Source organism: Thermobia domestica, chromosome 9 (genome assembly GCF_964235325.1).
Source record: "Thermobia domestica chromosome 9, izTheDome1.hap1.1, whole genome shotgun sequence".
Classification (NCBI taxonomy): domain Eukaryota; kingdom Metazoa; phylum Arthropoda; class Insecta; order Zygentoma; family Lepismatidae; genus Thermobia; species Thermobia domestica.
In genome coordinates, this window is record NC_137462.1 from 30408586 (window position 1) to 30434568 (window position 25983).

The window sequence follows — 25983 nt, forward strand, 5'->3', positions numbered from 1 at the left end:
ACAGTGTAATCAAGCGTAGTCTAGCAGCGAAACTGAACAGATTCTTGGAGGAGTTCATTTTGGCCCTTTTTCACGCTAAGTTCACGGCGTTGCCCGTCGTAGAACTGTGTAAAATGCATAATTTTCGTGTAGATCGTTCTACTGTGAATTGTATTATACAGAAATATGCTGCTTAGAATCCTGGACTCACCACACCAACACGAGCAGCTAGAAACCGGCCTCCCATGAAGAGGACACCGCCGCTAAAAGTGCGTTTCATTTGGCGTATGACGACTTTTGAAAATCTCCACACAGCGTGCGATGACCAGCAAATTCCACATATCGTACGCGACAGTCAACCGCGCCATTCAATAGGATTTACCTCTCACGGCCTTCGCAAGAGCAGTGTGCCTGCCCTGAAACGTGTCATGTGGCTGAGCGAGAAAACTGAAAAGAGGCTGTATGAACGTCATCTGGTGAATGATCGATGGAAGTTTGTTGTTTCCCTTGATAAGATGTGTATTTACCTCACAGATTGTGGTGAAGTTTGTGCCATTACACACAGACCTGTTGATGCCAAGGGCCGAAGCACATTGTTTCGCCAGTGCTCTGAAAGTTTCCCAAAAGAGTTTATGATTGTGGTCGGTTTTTCGTACAGGGACAAACTGTCTCTCCAAAAACTGGGGCGATACGTCAAAATCAATGCTGCTACCAGACTCATGTCCTGGCTGAAATGTACCAGCATGAAATTTAAGCACTGTACGGAAGACGTGAACTAGGTTGAACTTCACCAAGATGAGGCGTCCAGTCAGACGGTCAAAACATCGCTGGAATTCTATGACCATATGGAACAGGAAACTGGAATTGTGGTAATTCCCTTTTTTGACAACCCTGTCAAGAATCCAGATACGACGCAATGGACTATTATGGTTTGGAACTCCTCAAGCGGCGCTGTATCATCATCGAGTCCGCACAGTCTTCTGCAATGGAAAGACCGATGCAGGGCAGTAGTCAGTAGAGATGGTCTGCAGATCAAACATAACCGGTGGTGGAAAAGGCATTTCCTAGATAAGTGACTTTCAAATCCAGTTCAATATAAATGAATCCACGTTTGTATAATTAAAAAAAAAAAGTTCCTTTGTAGCATTCGATAGTTGGGAAACCTACGTTCAGTTCGGGGTTGGTAGTAGAAAACAAGAATGTAGTCAACGAGAGAAGTGAAATCTTAGGAAGATAGAAAGAATATGTTGACATGAGAGGGAAATAAACCATGTGGCCTGGATGTTGAAGTAGAAAATGAAGTACACGAGGATGATAAAGGGTTTAATATTTTCGGAATGAGTTTGAAAACGCTATAGCCGAGAATAGGAATGGAAAGGCAACCGGGATAGATAATTTATAAATCGAGTTCATTAAGAATATGAGAGATAAAGAGCAAGAAAGAATGGTTCCGACTATGCAATGGAATATATGAAACAGGAGAATGGCCAAAAGACTTCCTGAAGACGATCATGATACCGATAGCTAAGAAATCGGTTCAGAAGAGGCAAGGGCACAAGAGATGCAATTGGATTATTAAGGATAATCGGTGAAAGGTTTATAGAGAAAGGGAAAGAGCTGTATGTTGTATTTACTGATCTAGAAAAAGCTTTTGACCGCGTGAATTGGAAATTGTTGTTGGAAGTTTTTAAAGAAGGGTTGGAATGGAAAGGTCGAAGACTCATAAGGAACTTACAAACCAACGAGTAAGTGTTAGAATAGAAGAGGAAATGACAGAGGAGAGTGCAGTTGGAAGGAAAGTTCGACAGGGATGTTGTCTCTCGCCTACATTATTTAATATCTAGAAGAGATAGTGAAAAAGAGCCTGAAGATGGCATTTCGGTAGGAGGTAGAATGATTAGGTGTATACGGTTTGCAGATGATATGGCGCTTGTTGCGAAATCTGAAGAGCAAATCAATAAGATGTTAGAAAACTTGAAAGGCTATGGGAAATGTGGGATGAAAATAAACGTTAGAAACAATAGGATGGGGATTGGAACGAAGGCGTGGGTTTCAAATATAGAAAAAATGAAATCTTTAAATTTTACGTCCCACGAATATGCCGGCTAGGCTAAAGGAGACGTTGGTGAGAAATGAATGAAAAGCTGGAGTGAAGAAAGTGGAAGGAAGCACCAGAACCCCAAGAAAACCCACGCACATGGTATTTGTCCACCGCGAAGTTCACTTGACGCAAGCTCGGATCAAACCAAATGTCCCATGTACCAGATGTGAATGCTCTACACCGTGGTCCCTCAAATGTAAAAGTAGGAGGGGAGAAAATAGAAAGGGTGATTAGTTTTCGATACCTGACTAGGGATATTAAGTGTTGTTATGAAGTGTGAACGTGAAATAAAAGGAATGGCGAAAGAAGCCTTTAGGAGGAAGAAAATACTATTTTGTGGGACTTTGAATAAGAGTTGAGAAAATGCTTTGTGTGGAGTATTGGCCTGAAAGGGGAAGAAACATAAACATTACACAAAAATGATTAAAAACGACGAAAGCTTTTGAAATGTGGATGTGGAGAAGAATGCAGAAAATTTGGTGGGTCGAGCGGAAAACGGATGAGAGGGTGTTAGAAATGATGAGAGATAAAAGAACAATTTTAGATATTATTAAGAAGAGAAAAGGAAACTGTTTGGGACTTTGGCTAAGAAGAAACTGTATCATGAGGGATGTGCTAGAGAGATATGCCAAGGAGACTACAATTAATGGACGATATCAAAACAGAAAATTCGTACGTGACGACGAAGAGGTTAGCGGAAGGCTGTGGAGCATGGGAGCTTCTCAGTTGTAGCTAGTTAAGTGAAGAGACTGAAGTAGGATTCTATAAGAATAAAGATAAGATGATTCTAGGTGTTTATATTAATAAAAACTATGAATAGGATACAACTGAAGACTATTTTTTTTAAGTTTAACGTCCCTTTCAGCATCGAGGTTGCATAAGACGTGGAGCTACAGATTAACGCGGGATCCAAATTTTAACTTGCAAAAATGGGACGCATATGAATTGGGGAGTTCCCTCGTGGCTAAGCAGTTAGCGTGCGCGCCTTTGGCGTAGAAGATCAGTGTTCGATTCCGTGCGGGAGCTCATATGGTTCGGATCCCACGTTAAACTGTAGTTCCACGTCTCATGTAACCTCGTTGTTGAAAGGGATGCTAAACAAAATCAAACTAGTGAATCGAGGGTCTGTCAACCTCTGATTCGAAGATTGCATCGCGCGTCAGCAATGCTTTGAAGTTACAAAATAAAACAAGGAACGTATCGAAACGTTTGAAGCACTCAAAGAACGTTTTAAGTTCGAGCCATAGCCTAAAATGATTTGAATTCTTTTAGTTTAATGTCCTTTAGGCTATACGAGACGAATGATTAATGAAAGTGGATGATTTTAAAATTAACTTTTTGCGTTGTTCCCCGGGAATCGAACCTGGGACCACATGCACCAAACGCACATGCGCTAGTCAGTAAACCAGCTGGGAGGGTTAATATAATTCCCAATAAGTATTATTACGAAAAAATATATGTATACACAGTCATTTTAACAAGAGAATGTATAATTTCTCTCATTATTTACATTTTAAATAAACGGAATACTTTATTCATTTTTGCTTAAAATGGTATATTTAGGCGCCCCGTTTGAAAATATAAAAACAAGAGCACAGGTAAAACGGGATATCTGAATACCTGAGGCTCTTTAGACTTGACTGCCTCTTATAAAGGTGATATTATTGATGTTGCTGCTATTGCTGAGAAGTTTTCTCGTTGCTAGAGATTTTAGTTGTGATCCTATAACTATGAAGAAGCGGCTGGATGTCATACAGAGAAGAGAAACAGAGAACGGACTAGGAGTAAAAGATTGCAGGCAACACCAGCGACTCAAGTTCTGGTTCAAGAAGTGCGGAACCATTATTTGCGTCATCGATCTGTCTTCAAAGAGAAATCAGTTGAACTAGCATGTTTACACGAGACAATAAGGCTATGGCTTATTGCAGCTGGACACCATCATTGATGTAAGCTGTGATATGTATACATGCCCAGAAATACTCACGTTCAGTTCAGATATACCTGCGCTATCAAAATCTTATTTTTACGAAAGCTACATCGTAAGACGTATTTTCTAAGCTGGGCAGAGGGAATTAAATTCAGTCCTCCATCCTGAACTGATTCTACCCAAGCGTTGAGGATGACTGGAAAGCCTCAGTCAGATGTATGTGTCATATGTTCCACAAAAACCGAATATTTGTTTATGACCGTTATCGTGGAACATTTTTTTGATCAGTAAAATAAATCAATTCTTTATTTTTTATTGATTTGAACTGTATCCAGGGAGAATCATTAAAAACCTCAAAGGAAGTATGTACTATGTTGCTGCAAAATCAAATATACTGTATGCATGTACACTCATGTCCAAAATGATTGTCGCATATTTATAACTGTCCTCTTGTAAGAATATAATTTGATAATGATTTTGGAGGGTGCTTCTAATATTGGTACTATATGTATAATCGGGAAATGTATATTTGTGGAAAATTTCATAGGAAAAGAATTATAAATACGAAAGTTAGAATGAGTGAAACCAACTGTTGCTAAATGGACAAAAAAAGTTTTATTTTCGTTTGATTGTTTTTATTTACCGCTCTTTTGACATGAAATTTTCCACATACATGTCTTTGCCTATTATATTTATTACAACATTACAAAAAAATACCGGACAAATTCGTTATCAAATTATATTCCTACAACAACATATTTATAGATATGTGACAATAATTATGGACGTGAGTGTACATATATATATATATATATATATATATATATATATATATATATATATATATATATATATATATATATATATATATATATATATATATATTATTAAAGATTAACCCTTAAATTCATGATTAGACTTTAACCCCATGCAGTGGGGTGATTGAGAAACCTAAAATAAAGCGTACGTCATATTGCATCAAAATCGAATCATTTTATCGAATAAAAAATATCAAATTTTTGCTGTCACAGATAATACGTTACATGCATATTATTTTCCTCATCTTAATCACTTTGATATAGAAACTCTTTATTAGTTTGGAAACTGTTTATGTGTGGGGACTGCGGTGGCTCAGTGGTAGAGCGTTCACCTCTGGTGCTTGGGGTCCCGGGTTCGATCCCAGCCCCCGCCAAGTAAACTTTGTGGTGGACACACACCGTGTGCGTGGGTTTTCTCGGGGTTCTCCCATTTCCTCCCACTTTCTTCATTCCACCATTTCATTCATTACTCATCATCACCGTCTCTTTTAGCCTAACCGGCATAACCGTGGGACGTAAAACTCAAAGATTTCATTTCATTTCATATGTTTATGTGTGAATACCATGTTAATTTCTTCATCATTGTATGGACTAACATGAATGATGTGTTCGAAGTGGAAAAAAAGCAGAGACGGTATGTTTCATTACGATTTTGACTCGACATACCGTCTATCTAAATGTTGAAATACAGTGAAGGTATGTTACCTAAAATATTGCATTTCTGTTTACATAATGACTGAAAACCACTGGAGAGCTTCTCTTTAGTTACGAAGGGGGGGGGGGGAGAACATAGAGAGACTTTAATTCCTCGCCAGCAACTTTCTGAAAAAAATTAAAATATCCCTTTATGTTGTATTATAGAGAATTATACACGAAAATGCTAGAAACCGAGATTTTACATTAACTATTTCCTGCGGGGACAGTTCCCGGACCCCCACTCAACTGAGGGGTATTCCAAACTCCCGGAAGAATCGTCCTCACACCAGACAACCCCGAAATCCGCTCATGCTCCAAACACGACATTTATATGAATTAAGACAAGAAGAACACACACATACATACGAAAGAAACAATTCAAAATGGCACATCAAAATATAAACTAAATTAACTTCTTTGAAGACACCTCATTTTAGAAACAAAAGATAGGAAAAGATGACAAAAATGTCGGTGTTGTCAACTTAGAAATTATTTCTACATAAGAAATAGAAGCCTTCTACGTGCAAAGCTATTTGTTAATTACTGTGGATAAAATGGATTTATTAAAGGTATTTAGCATCTGCTCTCTCGTGACGGTATGTCTTGATCACTAAAAACCAGAGGCGGTATGCTTTCATCACTGAAAAACCATAGGCGGTATGGCATACCACCGCATACCGTCTCACTTCGACCACTGAGTACACTTCTTTAATATTAAAGTTTTCGTCAGTTGAAACGCAAAAATTTGTGTTTCTCCTAAACACTCAAATGTAGAATACACCCCTTTTCCTGTAAGTCCTTCAATTGATGGAAGACATATAAATGAATGGTGACAGCATGAAGACGTTTAGGGTAACTGAAGACCATGGTGTATGGAAGATAGTAAGTTTGAAGCAAACAGCTTGCGAATGATGGCAGAAGAAAATTCACTTTCTAAGTAGGCTTCCTGTAAGGACCAAATATGATTTCTTCGTCTTAAGCTAGCCTTTGTCAGATGGTACTGTAGAATATAATTCTCTGACATTACAGCCCGAACTATAGTCTACCAAACAACTTTTAGCTGGGTGATGTGTGCTGAGCACGTCAACCCTCAACGTGAATTTACTGGAATTCTAGGCCATCCAGATTGAGATTAGTTGATTTTTGTGGTCCCCACATTGACTCAAACGTGATTGTTACCGAGACAATCGTGTATATCGCGCTCGCTACGGATAATTGTAATAAATTTATCATTTAACAAGAACCTAATTTGAAATTTTAGAATTTTGAGTTATATTGATAGATCCTCTCTTTCTTTCTTTTGGGGGCACGTTGGTAGGTATAAATGGTATTGTATCTGCTTCTTGATTTATCGTCCTTTTTACTTACTTCTCAGTTTTATAGGCACCCTGTAAAACACATATTGCAAGATTTATAACTTGCAGGCACCGGATTAGGTTCCTAGGCAACCAATGTGACACTGTGGACACGTTGGGTTGCATAACTTACACTTCTTGGCACCTAAAGTAATGTTAGTTTGAAAAACTATCAAGACAGCCAGCTCCTAGTGGAACATAGGATTTATAATTAATGAATATTGTAAAACCATTTTTTAAATGGTAGAATCCATTACAATAAAACAAAATCAGTCTTGAATAAGGAAGTCGGAAAAAGACAAAAGCTCGAAAATGTCCGTTCCCTCCTCCAAAATCGTCCTTTTGTGGGAAAAAAATCTCCAAAAAAAAATCTCCAACCATAAAATTGATTGAATTAATGTACAGAAATGTTAAAAAGTTTAAGATCGTTTAAAGAATCTGAAAATTTTCATGGCTCAGAAAATTTCCGGTACTATGTAGGAACAAGTAAAACCATTTTTCTTAAATCGAAAAATTTTTCTATTGTGTATTGAAAAATTGAAAAACTTTTTGTAAGTAGGAAAATTTTCATCATTTTGATGCAAAAAGTAAGACTTTTTTTATGAATCGGAAAGTTTTATTTCTCTGTAGAAACAAGTGAAAGAAATTTTCATGGATCGGAAAATTTTATTATGATTAGAACAAGTAGTAAACACTTTTCATAACCCGGACAATTTCGAAGTGATGTTTGGTGGAAAACTATTCACTATATTTAACTGCTCATTGAGTTATAAAATTGAATTCCTGTAGAGGAAAGATAGACAGCAACAAATTATAATTTTCCAATTAGCTTTCCGGAACTGGAAAATTTTCTAATATTTCGAGTTGGCAAGTAAAAATTTACATAGTGTTTCTCTCTCTCTCGCTCTCTCTTTGTGTGTTTGTGTGTGTAAAGTGCAATGAACAAAAATCGAGTTCGTAGAGTAGGGCCCGTTGTTTAAAATGTAACAAGAAAGCGAAACAGGCACGTAACGAAGGGGGAAGGGTAAGAGGGGGTCCGCACCTCCCCCCTTCGAGACCAGAAATGAAAAAAAAAATAAGGAAGGATGAAACAAAATGAAATGAAAAAAAAGAAGGATCAGCGTTAAAAATAATTAAAAAACTAGAGGAAGCTTTTGGTTACTCTTTCTTATGAGGAGATTTGTATTACTTGCAATACATAGTAGCGAGTGAGCAAGATATCCTGGAAGAGTCAGGGAATTTGAAATTTCTAGAAAAGTTACGAAATTCTCAGAATTTCTGCTACTAGTCAGGAAGATTTCAAGCTTCCGAAAGCATAGTGCCGTTGTGTAACAGCGTGGACATATTTTATCATAATTTTTCGTCATCGCATCCTTGCAGTATCAAACATGTTATTTAGAAAACAATTTTCTACTGCTCCTTTAACCTGTCATTGGAACAGACAGTAGTTGACGGAATAATAGAACCAAAAATTTATGTAGAAAGTTCTGTTAATATTTCATTCAACAGAGAAAGAAACGCAGATATTGTAAAATATTTTATGACATTGTTAAGTATGTACTTTTTATTATAGTGAATATGTATTTTTATAATAGTTGAGGTCATAATGAAAGGAAAATTGTTGTATTTGAATAAACAGAGGAAGGTCGTAAATATTGTAAATTTTTTTTAAATACTTTTTTTTAAAAATTATTTTACTCGAGATTCCTTCATAGTTTGTTATTAAAATACTTACCAGCATATCCTCATTATATTGTCCTAACTAACCAATATATGTTGATAGTAAAGTAGTTTAGATTGATCGAACTCCTGGGCTTTCAGAATTTCATGTCACGCCGCCTCCCCATTACGAAATCCTAGCTAAACGAACCAATATATGTTACAGAAAAATAGTTTAGAATGATCGAGCCCCTGGTGTGATGACCACAGTATTTTATGTCCCGGACCCTCCCCCCTTCACAAAATTCTGGGTAGGCCTACGTGCCTGAAGCGAAAAGAAACCTTTCTGAATTTATTTCAAAAACAGAAAATTATACTTTTTCTTCACAGATACGCCTGCCTATCTAATGAAACAACTACATAGTTCCAGTTCCTTAAGAAGATTATTTTTGTAACAAAATAAGAAGAAATGATTTGATTTTATTGTGTTTAAAGCTATGACAAAACATCGTCTTACGCGTATTAAATTAACGAAATATGATTTTGTGAGATCAAAGGTGAATTTTGAGGGAAGCATACATTATGGTTTTGCAGAGATGAAGAATCGTTAGATTTTCACTTCATGAAACTTTTTTCAGACAATATTTATTACCAATAAATTTTACGACTAAACAACGATATAGGAATCAGTGAAGTATGTTTTTATGAATAGGAAAATTTTCTGGAAAATTTACATCTCTGGTTATGACCTTCCTACAAAGTGTAGTTCGAATATGGTTACGACCATGCGCCGCTAACCCAGAAGTTTATTTTGGGGGGTTCCGAAGTTTGGGGGCTCACCAGTAGTAATTACTACGTCTATGGTACTGATCTAGTATTATTCTACACCCGATAAGGTGGTAAGTAAATTCAAAGTACTGCTACCTAAGGTAAACCGGGGTAATAAGGACCACCATATCTATATTTTCGAAGAAAAAAGTATCAGGCGCTGTTAAAAAAAACACAGCCGTTGTGCATTTTAGAACATATATTTTCTAGTTTACATTTTAGACAACCCAGACTAGATGGAATATAATGCAAAGTAAAAAATAAACATTATTGAAAAGTACGATACTAGGTCCCAAAAGCCCCACGCTCGGGGTAATAAGGACCAGCGAATGGGGTATCAAGGACCAGTAAGGGGAATAAGGACCATCACGAAACGAAGAGCAATAATGCTACTCTGCACCTTACTGGCATCCTTCGCATATGTAGATTAGAGTGTCAAGGTTCTCCTGTCCTGTCAAGGCAGTACATTCAAGGTGATACCATGTATCACAAGAGTTACACTGTACACATTTCTCGTCTGATCCCTCGGGCATATGGCACAGACCACAAACGTCAAGAGTGGAATCCTCACAGTGCTGAGATGATTCAGATGTTGCTGAATACTGCTGTTGAGATGCCTGAGATGTTGCTTGCATCGGTGTATGCACGTTTGGCGGGACGTTTACCACACTTTGCAGAATCTTCCTGTAGTCGTTGCAGTACCTCCTTCGATGTCAGACTTTCACCATACCGAAAACGACGCACTAGTTGCGATCTTTCTAGTGGCGGCGAGAAGGATGTTGAAGATTGCTGTAATGCAGACAAGAAAAAGTGTTTCAACTTATGGGAGCCGGAAAGTTGTGATGTATCACTGACACTTGGAGAAGAGCGACCAGAAGCTGGTGAGGCTGAAGACAAACTATTGTTTTTTTCCAACAGACGGCATAACAGGAAACACAGAGGACGGATTATTGGTTGGTGTTTGCCCAGCATATGGTTCAGCAGAGGAGTACTCCACTTCCGTTATCAATGATGAGTTGAATGGATATATCCTACATGCAGCGAACCCACTTCGAACGTTCTGCGGTGAAACTGTTTCCAGTACATCTGCTAAGAGCTTGGGAAACATAATTTTCTTTACCTGTCCGGAGCTGACTCTAGCGTGAAGACGTAACTTCTTTTGCCATTGCGCCTTCAGACCACGAAACACACTTTTGTCCAAAGGCTGTAATAAATGAGTCAAATGAGAAGGTAGACGCAGTAATTGGATATTGTGTTCAACTGCAAGGACAGAGTTCATAGCTAAGGTGTGACAAGTGTCCATCAAAAATAAGTAGTCGTGTTTTCTGAGATAAATCCCTCGTAGACGGCCAAAACAATTTCTCAAACCAATCCATAAATTGGTCCTTCCCCATCCAACCATTAGGGCTTGTTGTGTATCGCGCTGCAGGAGGCCCTCGCAAGGTCCATTTATCATACAAGTGCTTGCTTTTGTATATTATGTATGGAGGAAGAATAGTACCACTAGCTGATGCACACATACGTCATTTCACATTATGACTATTGCAATATAGAACTGCTCCTTTTTGTCCTTTGGGGTCTTAAGGACCACTATTTGGGGTATTAGGGACCATAACTATTTATTTCTCATGCTACTAATAACTTATTTAGTTTTACCTAAATGCATACACCTACGTATTCTACAGAAACAGTTTTCACATTCTCGGAAATATTCTTACTTTTTGCATACAAGCAATATGATATTTCTAAATAAATTCTCATGCCCCTCACAAACTTCTCAAATATTGCTACCAAAGTTCCTCTCATTTCATTACTGATTTCCATAAAGACACACTTGTTTAATACTACTATAGTTAGTCGAACTATTTTACCAGTGATTGTTTTCATGGTTACTTACCTTCTTTCCACTTTCTGCTCCAAATCAAAACTTCAGCAAGTTTTTCTGTAGCTTCGTATAACACCGTAGGAACTTTTTATGGCGTTTTCGCGCGTCCGCGTTTTGATTGAATCCGTTTCCCGGTCTTACCTCGGAAGTTTGTACGATATCTGTGTGTCAAATACGACTTATAAAAACAAAAGAGCATCACAGACCGTTCATAAGCTTAGTGCGCTTTCCGCTTCGCATTTCGTGCCGGATTTTACAACAATTTATCACGCGGTCCCTAATGCCCCGTGGTCCTTAATGCCTCGCTTTACCTTATATTATCAGAAAAATAAAACTAAACTTTTTATAATAAAAGGAAGAGTACAAATATAATGTAATTAGGCCTAGCATCAGTGGCTTGTCTCCTAGAGCATCCAAAGTTTTTTAAGACAGTGTAGAAATGTCTGTCGAGTAGGAAAGTTTGGGGGAGGGACAACCTCATGGGTGCACCCCTGAACAATCCTTTTCTTATTTGGAAACAACTGAATTAAAACAACGCTGTTTTAAGTTGGAATTAAATCGTCACGATAGTTTTAAATAGGCAAATTGTTACACGCTAACGACATCTATTGGCAGCAGGTAGCGCTAGTAAGTGACATAGGCTATATTACCGTTACTATTATTAGGAAATAACGTGGCCCACAGACTGATACATTTCCTTTTTATTATCAATATTGTAATATTAAAAAAAAAAATAAAATAAAACTTTTCGTTTTATTTGACACATCCCATATCATGTAATGTAATCAATTTTAAAACTATTACTGTAAAAATTCTGTCTTAAGAACGCGTTGAAATAGGTAAAGTTAAGAACTATATTTTTCTAGTGATCATAACAGTGTTAATATGTTAAATTGTCTATTATAATATTAGTTTTTCATATGAAATTGATATTATACGTATGAGAAAGAAGTTAATGCAATGAGTCGCGCTGTTCTTTGTCTTCAGCGATTGCTCGCTTCCGGTGACCGCTTGCATGCTATCGTTGGCTGCTGTAAGTTGTAAACACTGTTATCTTTGCAAACATTTGTGTTTTGTGATGTGGGCATGTGCATATGAAAAGCAATAAAAGCGAAGTGAATAATACACTAAAAAGGGGTAACTCGGTGACAAATACTGACGTTTGTAGTTAAATATTTAGTAGTTGTGGTAGCCGTCAAAATGCAGAACTTGTAATGGGAAAACGCAAAGATACAAGTACTGAAGAGGAAATTAACGTTGGTAGGATAAAATAATATACATTTTTTCACTCTTTCGCATGCCATTGAGAAGTAGAAGCATGTTTAGAGATTAAAGCAAAACAATTTTAAATCTTTTAAAAGAGTACTGGAGAATCTAAGGTTTTCTTTGATATTAGTGTAATATAAAAAATACCATTTAAAAAAAATCATTATTGATCCCCACTGTTTCGGTAAAGTAGTGTTCAGATGTACAGTAATCCGTCAGATTTACAAGGAAATTCAGTGTCAGCATCTTAAAAAGAGTTTCTCAAGAATTTGTAGATACATATCAGTTTAAGAGGACTACGCCGTTTTGCATGTAAATGCTGCTTCCGGGAATGTACAATAATAACTACACTGTAAAAACCACAAACCAACATGCGCTAAGTTGCCACTAAAAAGCATGAATGCTATCTAACCGAGTCAGGGCAGAACCGCAGCATAAGGCTCGAAAGATTCCGTCCATAGGGAGTAGGCGCGTCAGCGACGGTAGGTATACATGGAAACCAGGCTTTTACTAAAAACGCTGCGTTACGTTTAGTACTTTTCTTAACACGTTCACTGCGATTACTTAACCTTAAGGTTATAAAATTTCGTTACTGACTTCAGGAAACTATGGACTCCACTAACTCGTTTGTATTAGACGACTGTAGTAGGCCTAAGTACTCTGATAAACAAGGATCCTCGTATATACCTGCTCCTCAACTCATCTACAGAAGTAGTTGTTGCTACATGAGAGACATTTATCATCCTGTACGACGGAAGTGATGGAATAAATTTGAAAGTCTATAGTAAGATTTCGTTGTCTTGTGTAAAAGACAAAAGTGTTTGCTATTTGTTATCTTACGTAAAAAGTACATGCCAAAGACTTTTTATTATCTATAAATTGGAAAGAGAAGGAAATCTTACTTGCGAATTTCAAACGTATCCCATCTCTTTTGCTTTGCACCAGGCGGTGTCAACCGTTTGAGGTTTTGAGGGCTACTTTTCACTTCAGAAATCAGTGGTGTTCTATTTGTCTGTTCATTAGCCCGCTAGAGGGAATAATAAAACAATAACAGGATCGATTCAGCCAGTATGACACAAACCACCACGAGCTACCGCTCATGACTTGTAGCCCGCGGTTAACATATTGACAACCCTTCTCTACAAGAAGGACGAGCAGAGAATTTCATGCGTTCTTGTCTTTCATGTAGCATAAAATTTTCTTTAAATGCGCTGAGGAAGAGGTGGGAAGTACCTCGAAACTGTTCCAAGATTTCGTGCTTTTTGAATGTTTTGACCTTTGAGAAGGTTTTTTTTTTAGTATCAGTGTTACATGTAGTTAGTGCTTTGGCCATATTTTGTTCACACTTATAAATAAATAAAGTCCAAATCTATATTAAGAATATAATTGCTAATACTTGTTATAGGGTTTGGAATCAAAGTCTTACCTCGTACCTCGGCTTGTTGTTGAGATTTAGAATTTAACTTTCCCTATATATATATTTATATATAGGAAGTCAGGAGTCAGGTATTTGATATCTAATGGGTTTGAAAGAATTAACGCAATGACATTGTGTGAGAAAAAGAAATGTTCTCCGAAGAAAATACGGACACATTCTCCCACTACAAACTCCCGTGAAAGGAGTTTTGGGCAAGCTTAACTTAAAAGTAGAAAATCTTCAAGTCGTTTTTATGAACGAGTGAACAGAAAATTGTTGTAAACTACGACAATGATGTCACCTTTATTTATAAAGCAAATTTTAATGTTTTTGCTCTAAAAGAACTTCTGAATTCCGAGAAAAAACAAACCCGAAGAAAACCTGCATGAATTCAGGTGTTTATATATATATATATCATCATTGGTATCTTGCCATTATTGCCAGGTCACTTGCTGCAGCTGAGAAGCTTCCATGCTCCACGGTCTTCCGCTAACCTCTTCGTCTTCACGTACAATTTCTGTTTTGATAGCGTTCATTAATTGTAGTCTCCTTCGTCACCTCCCTCTCTTTCCTGCCACTATACCCTCTAACACGTCCCTTATGATACAATTCCTTCTTAGCCAATGTTCCAACCAGTTTCTTTTCCTCTTCTTAATAATATCTAAAATTGTTCTTCTCTACCCCAATATTCGTAAGACCCTTTCATTCGTTTTCAGCTCGACCCAGCTAATTCTCTCCATTCTTCTCCACACCCACATTTTGAAAGCTTCCAGTCGTTTTTCATCGTTTATGCGTAATGCCCATGTTTCTGACCCATACTCCACACGAAGCAGTTTATGAGTCTTTTTCTCAACTCTGTTTTTAAGTCCCTTCACAACTGATTGTTTAATTTCCTATACATCTTTCTATCCTCTTCCGTATCAGTCTATTTCCACGTCTTTCTTTTCCTCATATATATATAGAAAAAAGCTTTTTTCACACTCTGCCTTTGCTACATACTATTGTATACTGTAATGCTTTCAAAACTTCCAAGTCGTTTGGATATTCAATTCAGCTGCTTGTTCTCATGGATTACTTTGGTCTGATATGAAACCGTTTTAGGGAATGACTCAAAAAACACCGAAATCGAAAAATAAGGACCATTCCAATATGTAGTGGTCCTTATTTATACTTAAAAGTATACGGGTTCAGAGTACATGGGAGTATTTCTTTAATTACAGCACTAGGACAACGACAATGGTTTTGTGGTGATTTCTGGTACCTACATCCCAACGTCACGGGTCTGTGGTCGCATAAAATGAGTTCTTCCAGTTTAACGTCCCACGTTTATGCTTTTTAGGCTATGGAAAACGGATGATTAAGGCAAGTAAATGATGTAGGAAGAAGCGGGATTACCCCGAGAAAACTCACGGACACAATTTTGTCCACCACAAAATTAGCTGGGAGGGTCGAATCAGGGACTCAGGCACCAGAAGTGAGCTTTCTACTACTGATCCATCGTGCTCCGCCCCCCCCCTTCTTTTCTATGGTCGCGGAGGGTGCCGAAATATATAATTGAAGTTAAGAGGCCTCATCCCGGCGAAATTAAAATACCGCTAATTTTACAGTAATTATGTGATATCTCCAAATAGATAAAAGATAATCGAAATGTGGAACAAGAGCGCCCTAGACAATATTATTTTGTATGAGGTACCGTTATCACAAGTCACCTAATGGCTTTCCGTTTTCAACTGTTTAGAAACGCAAAAATAAATGCCGATTTTCAAAATGGCTCGAAATCGAAAGCAGATAAGTGAGTCGTGATAATGATATATCATGTAAAATGATATTGTCTAGGGCGCTGTTGCTCCACATTTCGATTATCTTTTATCTATTAGAAGATATTACTGTAAAATTAGCGGTATTTTAATTTCGCCGGGATGAGGCCTCTTAAGGCAAGTGAATGATGTAGGAAGAAGCGGGATTACCCCGAGAAAACTCAGGGACACAATTTTGTCCACCAGAAACTGGGAGAGTCGAATCAGGGACTCAGGCACCAGAAGTGAGCTTTCTACCACTGACCCATCGTGCTCCCCCCACTTCCATGGTCGCGGAGGGTGCCGAAATATATAATGGAAGTTAAATATTAGTCCGAGATGCAAAGTAAGGTTTTGATTCTGTATTAATAATGTTTATGATCACCACTTAAGGACTCTTATCGCTGTAGATATTTCAGCGACCGGCATCGTGCTTTTTAACGAATTTTACGTTGTTTGAAGAATCACATTGCCGGTAACATTCCTGAATTGTAGAATAAATTATTATGAAAGCTATCTTCGAACTTTAAGTTTACTTCTTTACTTTTAAAAGAACACACTGAAGGCTTAATGATGTAATGATCCTAGTTTTCTTTCGTTCTACGCGTACGTTACCTCGTTCTCATTGGTAGGGTACGACCCTTCAGTATGTTCTTTTAAGAGTAAAAAAGTAATTTCAGAGTAAGTTAGAAGATAACATGGGATAGTAATTTTATTTTACAGTGCAGAAACGTTACCGGTAATGTGATTCTTCAACCAAGTAAGATTTCTTAAAGAAGTCGTACTGAAGAAAGCGACAATCCGATTACTGAAACTGAAGGTTAGAGAAACGAGTGTTTAAGTGTGTATAAACGTTATTAATGTTCACAATGCATTGAGTGAGATTCAAAGCTACTTTGTACAGCATACGAATGGAAAAGCTGCTTGATGTAAGTAATAGGATGCATATTCAGTGTTAATTGAAAAGTACTTACCCCAAAACACGTATAATTATCTAATTTTGAATTTTTCACCAGAAACTTACTACCTTCTTTAGCGCATATCTTTGTTGTAGAAAACTTACGTTGTGCACCTACATCCCGTTATTTTCCTCCTAATAGCATTACTTTTCTTAAGTGCAGTAGTCCTCCATTAAATTTCCCATGAACCTATAAAAACTCTTCCTCACAGTCACTAATCGGTACATTATGTAATATTATATAGTAATAGGTAATAATTAAAGAAACATTGCTTCTCAGTATCACTTGTTTCACCTATGGTTTATTTCACCCCACAGATGACGTAATTGGTCAAAGAAAAGTGTTCATAGAACTGTAATTTGAAGTGCTTATGAAGAAGAATATAAATGTACAGTCAGCGACAAAAGTTTTTTTTCCGTTCGATGAAATTAGTTTCGTAAGTAACTTCCAGAATGAAAGGACAATTTGAGTACATTTTTCAGTAAATTAAAAAGAATGCAATTTTCTGTACATTCCAGCCATACCGCCGTACTTCCAAAACTAAATTTTACCAAACGGAAAATTTTTTTGTCGCTGACTGTACAGTGGAAATTTTATGTAAGACAGTTGAAAGTAAAAGATGTACCGGTAATGCTGTTCGGAAGCAGATAATCAGCAAGATATAATTCCACAGACAGATATAATTCCATTTTTTTTCAAAGAAGAAAATAACCTTTTGCAGCAACGTTCACAATTACATAATTTTGGAGTGCTTTCGGGGTAAGTACCATTTTTATGAGAATACTAATACTTTGTTTGTATAAAGTTGTGAAATTGACTCAGAGACTTTTTTTTTTTCTTTCTTTCAGACGTAACTGATCCGTCTCCTCACAAGAAACATAAAAAACATAAGCATAAGAAGCATAAGCGAAAGAAGTCTTATGAAGATGGAGAAGATGCTGATGTTTCTTTCGAAGACGGAGATCCCCCTAAGCCATCTTTAAAATTGAAAATCAAAATAGGGAAGGAAACATTTGGAGAGAAAAAGTAAGAGAGCAACATATTGTGTTACTATGATACACGGTGAACCAAAAGTTGCATATTATATGTATTAAAAATAAAAAGAAAAGAAAAAGAGAAAGAAAAAATTGTGGGTTGCAAGTGCTGGGGCATCAAACTTGTAAATCCATGAAACCTGAACAGAGTGGTGCGTTTCTTCTAATGAAATGCCTAACTTTCTTTAATGCTTTTCTTTTTAGCTTTTATGTCTTTTATACTTATTTATTTATTTATTTTGACGACTGTGTTTTAATTTTTATATAGGCTGCGTTGTATTATTTTATTATTTCGTCGAGTTTGTATTGAGTTACATGTTTTAGAGGTCTTATTTTTAATCAATATTTATATTGTGAGAGATGATGATTATTATTATTATTATTATTATTATTATTATTATTATTAGTAGTAGTAGTAGTAGTAGTAGTAGTAGTAGTAGTAGTAGTAGTAGTAGTAGTAGTAGTAGTAGTAGTAGTAGTAGTAGTAGTAGTAGTAGTAGTAGTAGTAGTAGTAGTAGTAGTAGTAGTAGTAGTAGTAGTAGTAGTAGTAGTAGTAGTAGTAGTAGTAGTAGTAGTAGTAGTAGTAGTAGTAGTAGTAGTAGTAGTAGTAGTAGTAGTAGTAGTAGTAGAAGAAGAAGAAGAAGAATCATGTGTAGACCATTGATTCCTTTCATAACGCGAACAAACAGCTAACCTCCCTGTTAAACACATTACTTAATCACCTATTGGGTCATTGAATTGCATTTTGTAAGTAGTAAACGACCGTTTTTTTTTTGTTGTTTTTTTTTCAGAATGACCGTGTTTTTAATTGTTTTATTTGAGTTATTGAGTTATTTAATTGAGTTATTTGCCCCATAAATATTGCGGTTATGCTATGAGTTATATATGAATAACGTTGTTTCAGGAACGTGTGCGAGAGATATCATAGCATAGCAGTTTCTTAGAAATCTAGACATCGATAATTCATAGATCAATATTCGTGAACATTCTGTTTATAGTGAAATGAAAAAAAAAAAAGTTTTGGAGAATACTTTTAATGCGTGTAATTTATATTTTTGATGTCTGTAAAAATGTTCCATGTACCGTGTCATGACTAAGCATTGTCACACTATTAACAAGTACATATTTTAAGCTGATGGATCTTCAGACTGTCCGATAGTAAGAGCTCTGTAGATGGCACTCTTCAGTAATGACAGGACTTCAGTATTCAGTTTTGATCCAAGTTGGATACGGAATCTGAAGTCGTAATACCACCACTTAGAGATTTCAAGTCGTCTTTGTTCCTCGACTTACAACAAGGTGAGAGACTTACTGTACTCTTGGTGAAATAGTAGGTACTCTCATATCCAAAACGATTGTCGCATATAACTGTCTTCTTGTAAGAATATTATTTGATAATGATTTTGTAGGGTACTTTTAATACTGATACTATGTGTATAATCAGAAAATGTATATTTGTGGTAAATTTCATAGGAAAAGAATTATAAATGCGAAAATTAGAATGAGTAAAACAAAATGTTGCCAAATGGACAATGAAGTTCTATTTTCGTTTTATTGTTCTTATTTACTGCTCTTTTGACATGAAATTTGCCAGTCTTTGCCGATTATACACATACTAACATTATAAGTTATGGTGGCTGGAAAGAGAGGGAGGGGGCGAAGGAGACTACAATTAATGGATGATATAAAAACAGAAAGATCATACGCGAAGACGAAGAAGTTAGCGGAGGACCGTGGAGCATGGAAGCTTCTCAGCTGCGGCAAGTGACGTGCCAATAAAGGCAGAATACCTATGATGATGATGATGAACATTATAAGAAATACCAGACGAATTCGTTATCAAATTATATTCCTACAACAACATATTTATAGACATGCGACAATAATTTTGGACATGAGTGTACATGCTGCCTGCAGAAATATACTTGTACAATTATGTTGGTCAATGCATAAACTTGGGGCCGCTGTGGCTCAGTGATAGCATTCACCTCTTGTGCATGGGGTCCTTGGTTCGATCCCAGCTCGTGCCAAGTGAACTTTGTAGTGGACAAACACCGTGTGCGTGAGTTTTCTCGGGGTTCTCCCGTTTCCTTCCACCGTCATTCCACCATTTCGTTCATTTCTCATCATCACCGTCTCCTTTAGCCTAACTAGCATAATCGTGGGACGTAAAACTCAAAGATTTCATTTCAGATGCATAAACTTACATGATGATGTTGTGTAAGAGTAGATATCGGTACATGGAAACAAATTCAAAGACAAAATTAGAAAGCGGTTTTACAAATAAAGAATTCTTAAGTTAATCATAAATGGGTTTTGAAATATCCAAGATTTCCTTTCATCATCTTTTCAAAGTCCTTTTGAAGAGTATTGAATTAAAAATACAATCACGGACGAAACTTTAACATAGTCCGTGATAATATTGTTAACACTGGCGGCTTTAGCGGGTAGGCCGGGTGGGCACGGGTCTGCCCCGAAAATTTAAAAATATATATAAACGCTTAAAGATACAACAAAGAGTGAATATATTTTCTACTTTTTATATTAATGGTAGATAATTATTTAATAAATAGCATCGACCACTGCTGTAAAAGTAATTTCCTACTGTCATTTATCAGTCAAATGTGTGTATGGATCCATAAGCGAGGGAGCGGGCCTACCCAATTAAAATCCTAAAACCGCCCCTGATTATTAACAATATCAAAATCAATGAAGATCAGGAAGTTGTGAACTAGTAGATTTGTGTTTTTGGTGTGTACTTTTTCTTCTTCTAAACTTATATTCATTTTTTATTTTCCACAGTGTTAACGAAGCGTCGGAAAAAGGTAAGATGACCCCTACTAAAGGCGGGGAGAAAGCCCCCAACAATACGGCTTCTCCCAAAAGTGCTTCCAAGTCCAAGAAGAAAGGAAAGGGGAAGGATAGTGGGACGTCGAGTGATGAAGAACGATGGTTGGACGCCATTCAGTCGGGAAAATTAGAAGAGGTATGTAATTGGTATACTTGAGGGTATAAAATAAAGGTTACTTGTAAATTGTTATTTTTTCGATGGTATATTTACTTCGCTTACTAAAAGATCCTTGCACTTTCAGGCTTTTGAGTCTCCGCTGGAACCTTGTTCACGGAGAATAAAAATAGTAAGGACGTTCAATATATAAACTGTAGCTTTCCCTAAGCTGTTAAAAATAATATAATAATAATAAATATTTGTAAGCTATCCATACATGTGTAGGTGGGTCCTTCCGCACTTCTCCACCTAATCCCCATTGAGATTCAGATATTTATTCCAGCGTTGCACCAATTTGTCCAAACCCTTTGCAAAAAAAAATCAGCGCTCTGGGTATTTGGGCTAGAACATTGGCAGGGTGGATGAACTTGCTGAAGAAAACCATCGAATTAATGTATGCGAAGTTGCAGAAACGTTGAACATTTCTGTTGGAACATCCCATCACATCATTCACGAGAAACTGCAATACTGCAAAGGGTGTGCACAATGGGTTCCTCATCAACTGAGTGGCGATAATCGACAGATGAGAACGGGTTGCAATCTTAAAGGTTTAATGCGATACTAGCACAATGGCAATGTATTACTCATGCGCATTGTAACAGGAGATGAGACATTTGTCCATCATTACATTTCCGATGGACGATGAACATTTCGGAACAGATGAAAGAGAGAAGCGAATGTGTGGAGAGTGCTAAATAGCCAGAGCACTGATTTTATTTACAAAGGGTCTGGACAACTTGGTACACCAGGAGACAAATGCCTGAATCTCAATGGGGATTATGTGGAAAAGTGAGGAAGGACACTATATATAATTTACAAATGTATCTTTTTTTTCTTTCTTCAGCTTAGAGAACGAGCCACGTACGAGAAAAGGCAGTAGAAGCACGAAGAAAATAAAAAGGAACGGATATAATTTTTGGAAATTGGTTTGTTTTTCTTTTTGAAAAAGTTATCTAAGCAACGAATTGGAGGCAGTAATTAAAAAAATACATCCAGTATTCGCACAACAATAACATCAACAAAAACATTAACATCAGTTGGCCTCCCTTTCTGTCAGAACAAAAGAACATACAAGTTAAGGCTGCCAGTTCACACTGTGCTGATCATTTTCTCGTCCGGATCATTTACTCGCCTCATTGCCTTCGAACTCTAACCTTTAAATTTTCAGTTCCTGAATACCGTTCGAATGCAGAAATACCATAGCTCAGCAGCAGAGCCTTGGTGTCTTGAGACGCCGAAATTATAGGAAGCTATGAACTAAGGCAATGGTCTGTTGACGTTTGTTTACAGTAGTTGATCGAGAATCAATTATTTGTAGGTTTCTTTCTTCATGTGTGTTAATTACGTATAGTTCTAACTGATCTAATGATCAGGTCGTTCTTCTCGGGTCAGATCCCTCATCTTTCGTTACTTTTGTTTGCCGGAACCACCTGCTTTTCCTTACTTCTCATTTATAACAAACCCCTTACGCTCTTACGCCTTTAACCCGGTATTATTGAATAGACTTAACTTTTTTTCTACTTGGTATTCTTAAACACAGTGTATAATTAGAAATAACGTAAGTAAAAGGCTAATAGTCACCGTAAGAAACAAACCACATCACTAGGAAGTACTTTCGAAAAACATCGTCTTCATCTTCAGCCTAGACACACTTCAAAAAGGATTTAAACCATAGGAAAGAAATTATGGATAGGTAAAAATGCTTAAAAAGAATTTTTAAAAATATGCGAAGCAAAAATCTTCTTGACACTAGAAATAGTCATATGTTAATAATAATAATAATTCAGTTGTCATTGTTCACTGTTGTTTACTGTTTTTCTTTTTTCATTACCTTCTAGACGGCGGAAATGAGTAGTAAAAACACAGAGTATAATTGTTATTTGGTATTCTAAGCCTTGATTGTTTCACATCTAGATATTTTTAGCCTTCATTTACACTCGCTAGATGGCATTAGAAGTCATTGAGTTCCTGAAAACATACTACGCGGCGTGTTTATGAACGACGTTAGTAGATGAAGGTGGAATTGTATTTCACTTGTTATTGTTATGTTCTATTGAAAGTATGTCTAATTCGGACCTTGATTGTATATCAAATTTGAATGCGGAGGTTGAGGCCAACGATGACAGTTTTGAATCAAGTGATTACTCTAATATAGCTTTATATTGTATAATTCAGCCTTCTAACTGTATTTAAATAGCCATAACAGGTGAACAAATTTATTAAACAGAATGTAATAATCTAATATTACAGTCCCTTTATAGATAAATTGCGCAAGAGGTTAAAAGTGCATGTAAATAGTTCAAAAATAGCTTAACGTGTGACATAGCTTCTTTATTCATGACATAGTTTTCCAGTAGTGAATCCAGGTGTTACCCGAATATTAATGCACTTCCAAGTACTTGTATGAGATGAGAGAGGTCGTAACCTTTGGAATTATGGGTATATTAATTACATTAAGTTGTGAGTAGCACTTTATACACTTATTGTTATTTATATCTACATATCTTAAGGTTTATTCTGCTAGGTGGATGATGAACTTAAAAAGATGAAGGATCCGAAATTAATGACAGCCCGACAGCGGGCGATGTTTGAAAAGAAAACGGAGAAGGAGCCCAGCCCAGGAGGGGAACAGCTTTTGTCACTACCGTCAGGTAGGTATTTTTTAGTTACATCAGTAATACGGTTGTCAGCAAAAATGGATATCTGCCAATACAATTTGTAAAAATGAAATGAAATCTTTGAGTTTTACGTCCCACGGTTATGCCGGTTAGGCTAAAGGAGACGGTGATTATGAGAAATGAATGAAATGGTGGAATGAAGAAAGTGGGAGGAAATGGGAAAACCCCGAAGAAACCCACACACACGGTGTTTGTCCACCACAAAATTCACTTGGCGGGAGCAGGGTTTGAACCCGGGACCCCATGCACCAGAGGTGAACGTTCTACCACTAAGCCACCGCGGCCCGTCCAACACAATTTGTATTCACAAAGTAATCTAATACCTTTTTCTAACCAACTTAGCTCCAAACAATCACAGGTGAAAAAGTGGACGAGATATTGCGGTAAACAGACAAGATTTTGATAATAATGTATTTTGTGTATTTATTATGTGTTATTATCTTATTTGTTGTGCAGAAAATTTGTTGTTACATGTACGGATTGTGTCTGATAACTACCCCGATGTCCCTTAGAGCTCCAACCTGGATCCGCCATTATTCCTCATGTTTATTAACGATATAAGCGATAATTTGAGCTGTAAATTTCAAATATGTGCGGATGATTTTAAAATTTGCGAAACTATTAAGAATTTGTATGACTGCTTTGTAGTTCAAGGTATTATTTAATGACGTTCTATATTAATGCGTTACCGTTAAATTGTAGCAAAACATTTAGTATGATCTTTACGAACAAGCCTAACCCCGTTTATTTTATTTATGTTGTTGATAAGAATTCGGTTAAAATTATAAATTTTGTTAGATATTTGGATGTTGTCTTTGATAACAAATTTCTTTTTAATAAGCTTATAAATAATATTGTTTCAAATACTGGTAGATATCTTGGTGTTTTGAAATGGCTGTCAACAGACTTTAATTGTGAGAAAACTTGCCTAATTCTTTAGTATGCCAATGTAAGAAATCGTTTAGAGTTGCTTTAGTATCTGGAATAGAAGTATAAATTATGTGTTACATAGTCTTTAAATGATCAATAATTTATTTTTGTCACGGTTATGTTGGAAATTCAAGCACTGTTCAGAAAAAAACCTCAGGAAATGTAAGATTGTCTTTGGCAGTTTGAAGTTGTCGCATTACACACCTCAAATTATTGCATTTTATTTTACGTGGTAAACTGAATTTGTTATCTATTATAATTTTATATGTTCCGAGGCATTACACAAGGAATTTGAGGGAGTTTGAAGACGTTTTAAAGTGCCGCCTGCTGAAAAGATATTACCAAATATACGAGGTGTGTTCAAAAGTTATCGAACCTTTGTGTGGGTAAAATACATTTATTGATTTGGAAATCTGAAACACTAATCCCCTTCAAAGTATTCCTTTGGTAATGCACACACTTCTCCCAGCGCTTCCGCTGTTGTTGGAAACGGTTCTGGAACGCAGCTTTTGGAATGGTGAACAACTGTGCCGTCGCATTCCGCATGATACCTTCTCTTGACTCAAATCGGGTCCCTTTTTAGTGGCATTTTTGGCTTGGGAAATAACCAAAAGTCACATGGAGCCAAGTCGGGTGAGTACGGAGCCTGACGACACACAGAAGTGTTGTGTTTGGCGACGAAAGCCTAAATCAAATTTCGTGTAGACACTTTCCTCGTGCCCAAATTCTCGTTCAAAGTTGAATGTACTAGTCCGATTGAATGGTTTCCGCTTGGTAAATTCTGATACAATATGGCTGCTTAAGTTTTAAGTTTCTCTGTATTTTACGAAAAAACTTAAATCCGACGACCACCCACTACGTCTTCATTTGTTATCCGAGTGCCACCGACTGTCGCTTTCTGTGGGCGGGAAAAATTTCACGGCTGCGCATGCGTTTCCCCTCTACATCTACACTGAAGAACGTCTCCCGCGCTTTATTGGTTTACGCGGGAAAAAAATAAGGTTCAATACTTTTCGAACACACCTCGTAGATCTTATGAACTGCGAGTGATATGGCTTATTGACGATTTTGATTTACTTCAGAAGCAACTTTGTCTATATTTTGTGACAGAGTGAGGATGTTTTATTTATTTATTTATTTATTTATTATGAATGCCAGAATTTTCAGTGCGAACCCCCCACTTTCGTTATAACGAAGAACAAAATCAGTATGGTTAAGCTTATTACCTTTAACATTCTGAAAACAAAATGCATAAATCAGACCATGATGGATGGTTTCTAGCAAATATAATAGCTTCAAATACACTAATGTTTCTGTTCCAATCGCTTGTTAGGGTTTTAATTCTGTTGTGGAAAATGTTCTTTTACCAATACAGTTATGCTTTTTAGTAACATACTAGTGAAAACACATTACCTGAGGAAATAGTTTTAATAACTATTGGAACTTTAGTTTCACTTTCAGTGATAGTTCGAAATTGCAAGTGTAACTTGTCTCAAACCTTCTTATGTACGAAGATCTTTTCAGCCATGGTTCTCTCTTGATGATCCATTACTAGAGGCACGAGTTTTTCGCAATGCGCGATAAAACGAAATGCGTCAGAATTACGTCATTTTCAGTTTCTTGACAATTTATAATATTCTATGTATGT

General features: G+C 36.7%; 1 protein-coding gene across 2 annotated transcripts in view; it reads left to right on the plus strand.

Moving 5' to 3' along the window:
* The first annotated feature begins 12135 nt into the window (after positions 1 to 12135).
* Positions 12136 to 25983, plus strand: part of LOC145694521 (INO80 complex subunit B) — a 35412-nt gene continuing 21564 nt past the window's right edge. Inside the window, exons 1-4 of one of the 2 annotated variants that reach the window (XM_081770834.1) lie at positions 12136 to 12281; positions 17535 to 17712; positions 20523 to 20706; positions 23252 to 23378. In XM_081770834.1, coding sequence (XP_081626960.1) covers positions 12209 to 12281; positions 17535 to 17712; positions 20523 to 20706; positions 23252 to 23378 — 562 coding nt within the window. In that variant the 5' untranslated portion in view covers positions 12136 to 12208. The other variant, XM_081770835.1, reaches the window with a different exon arrangement.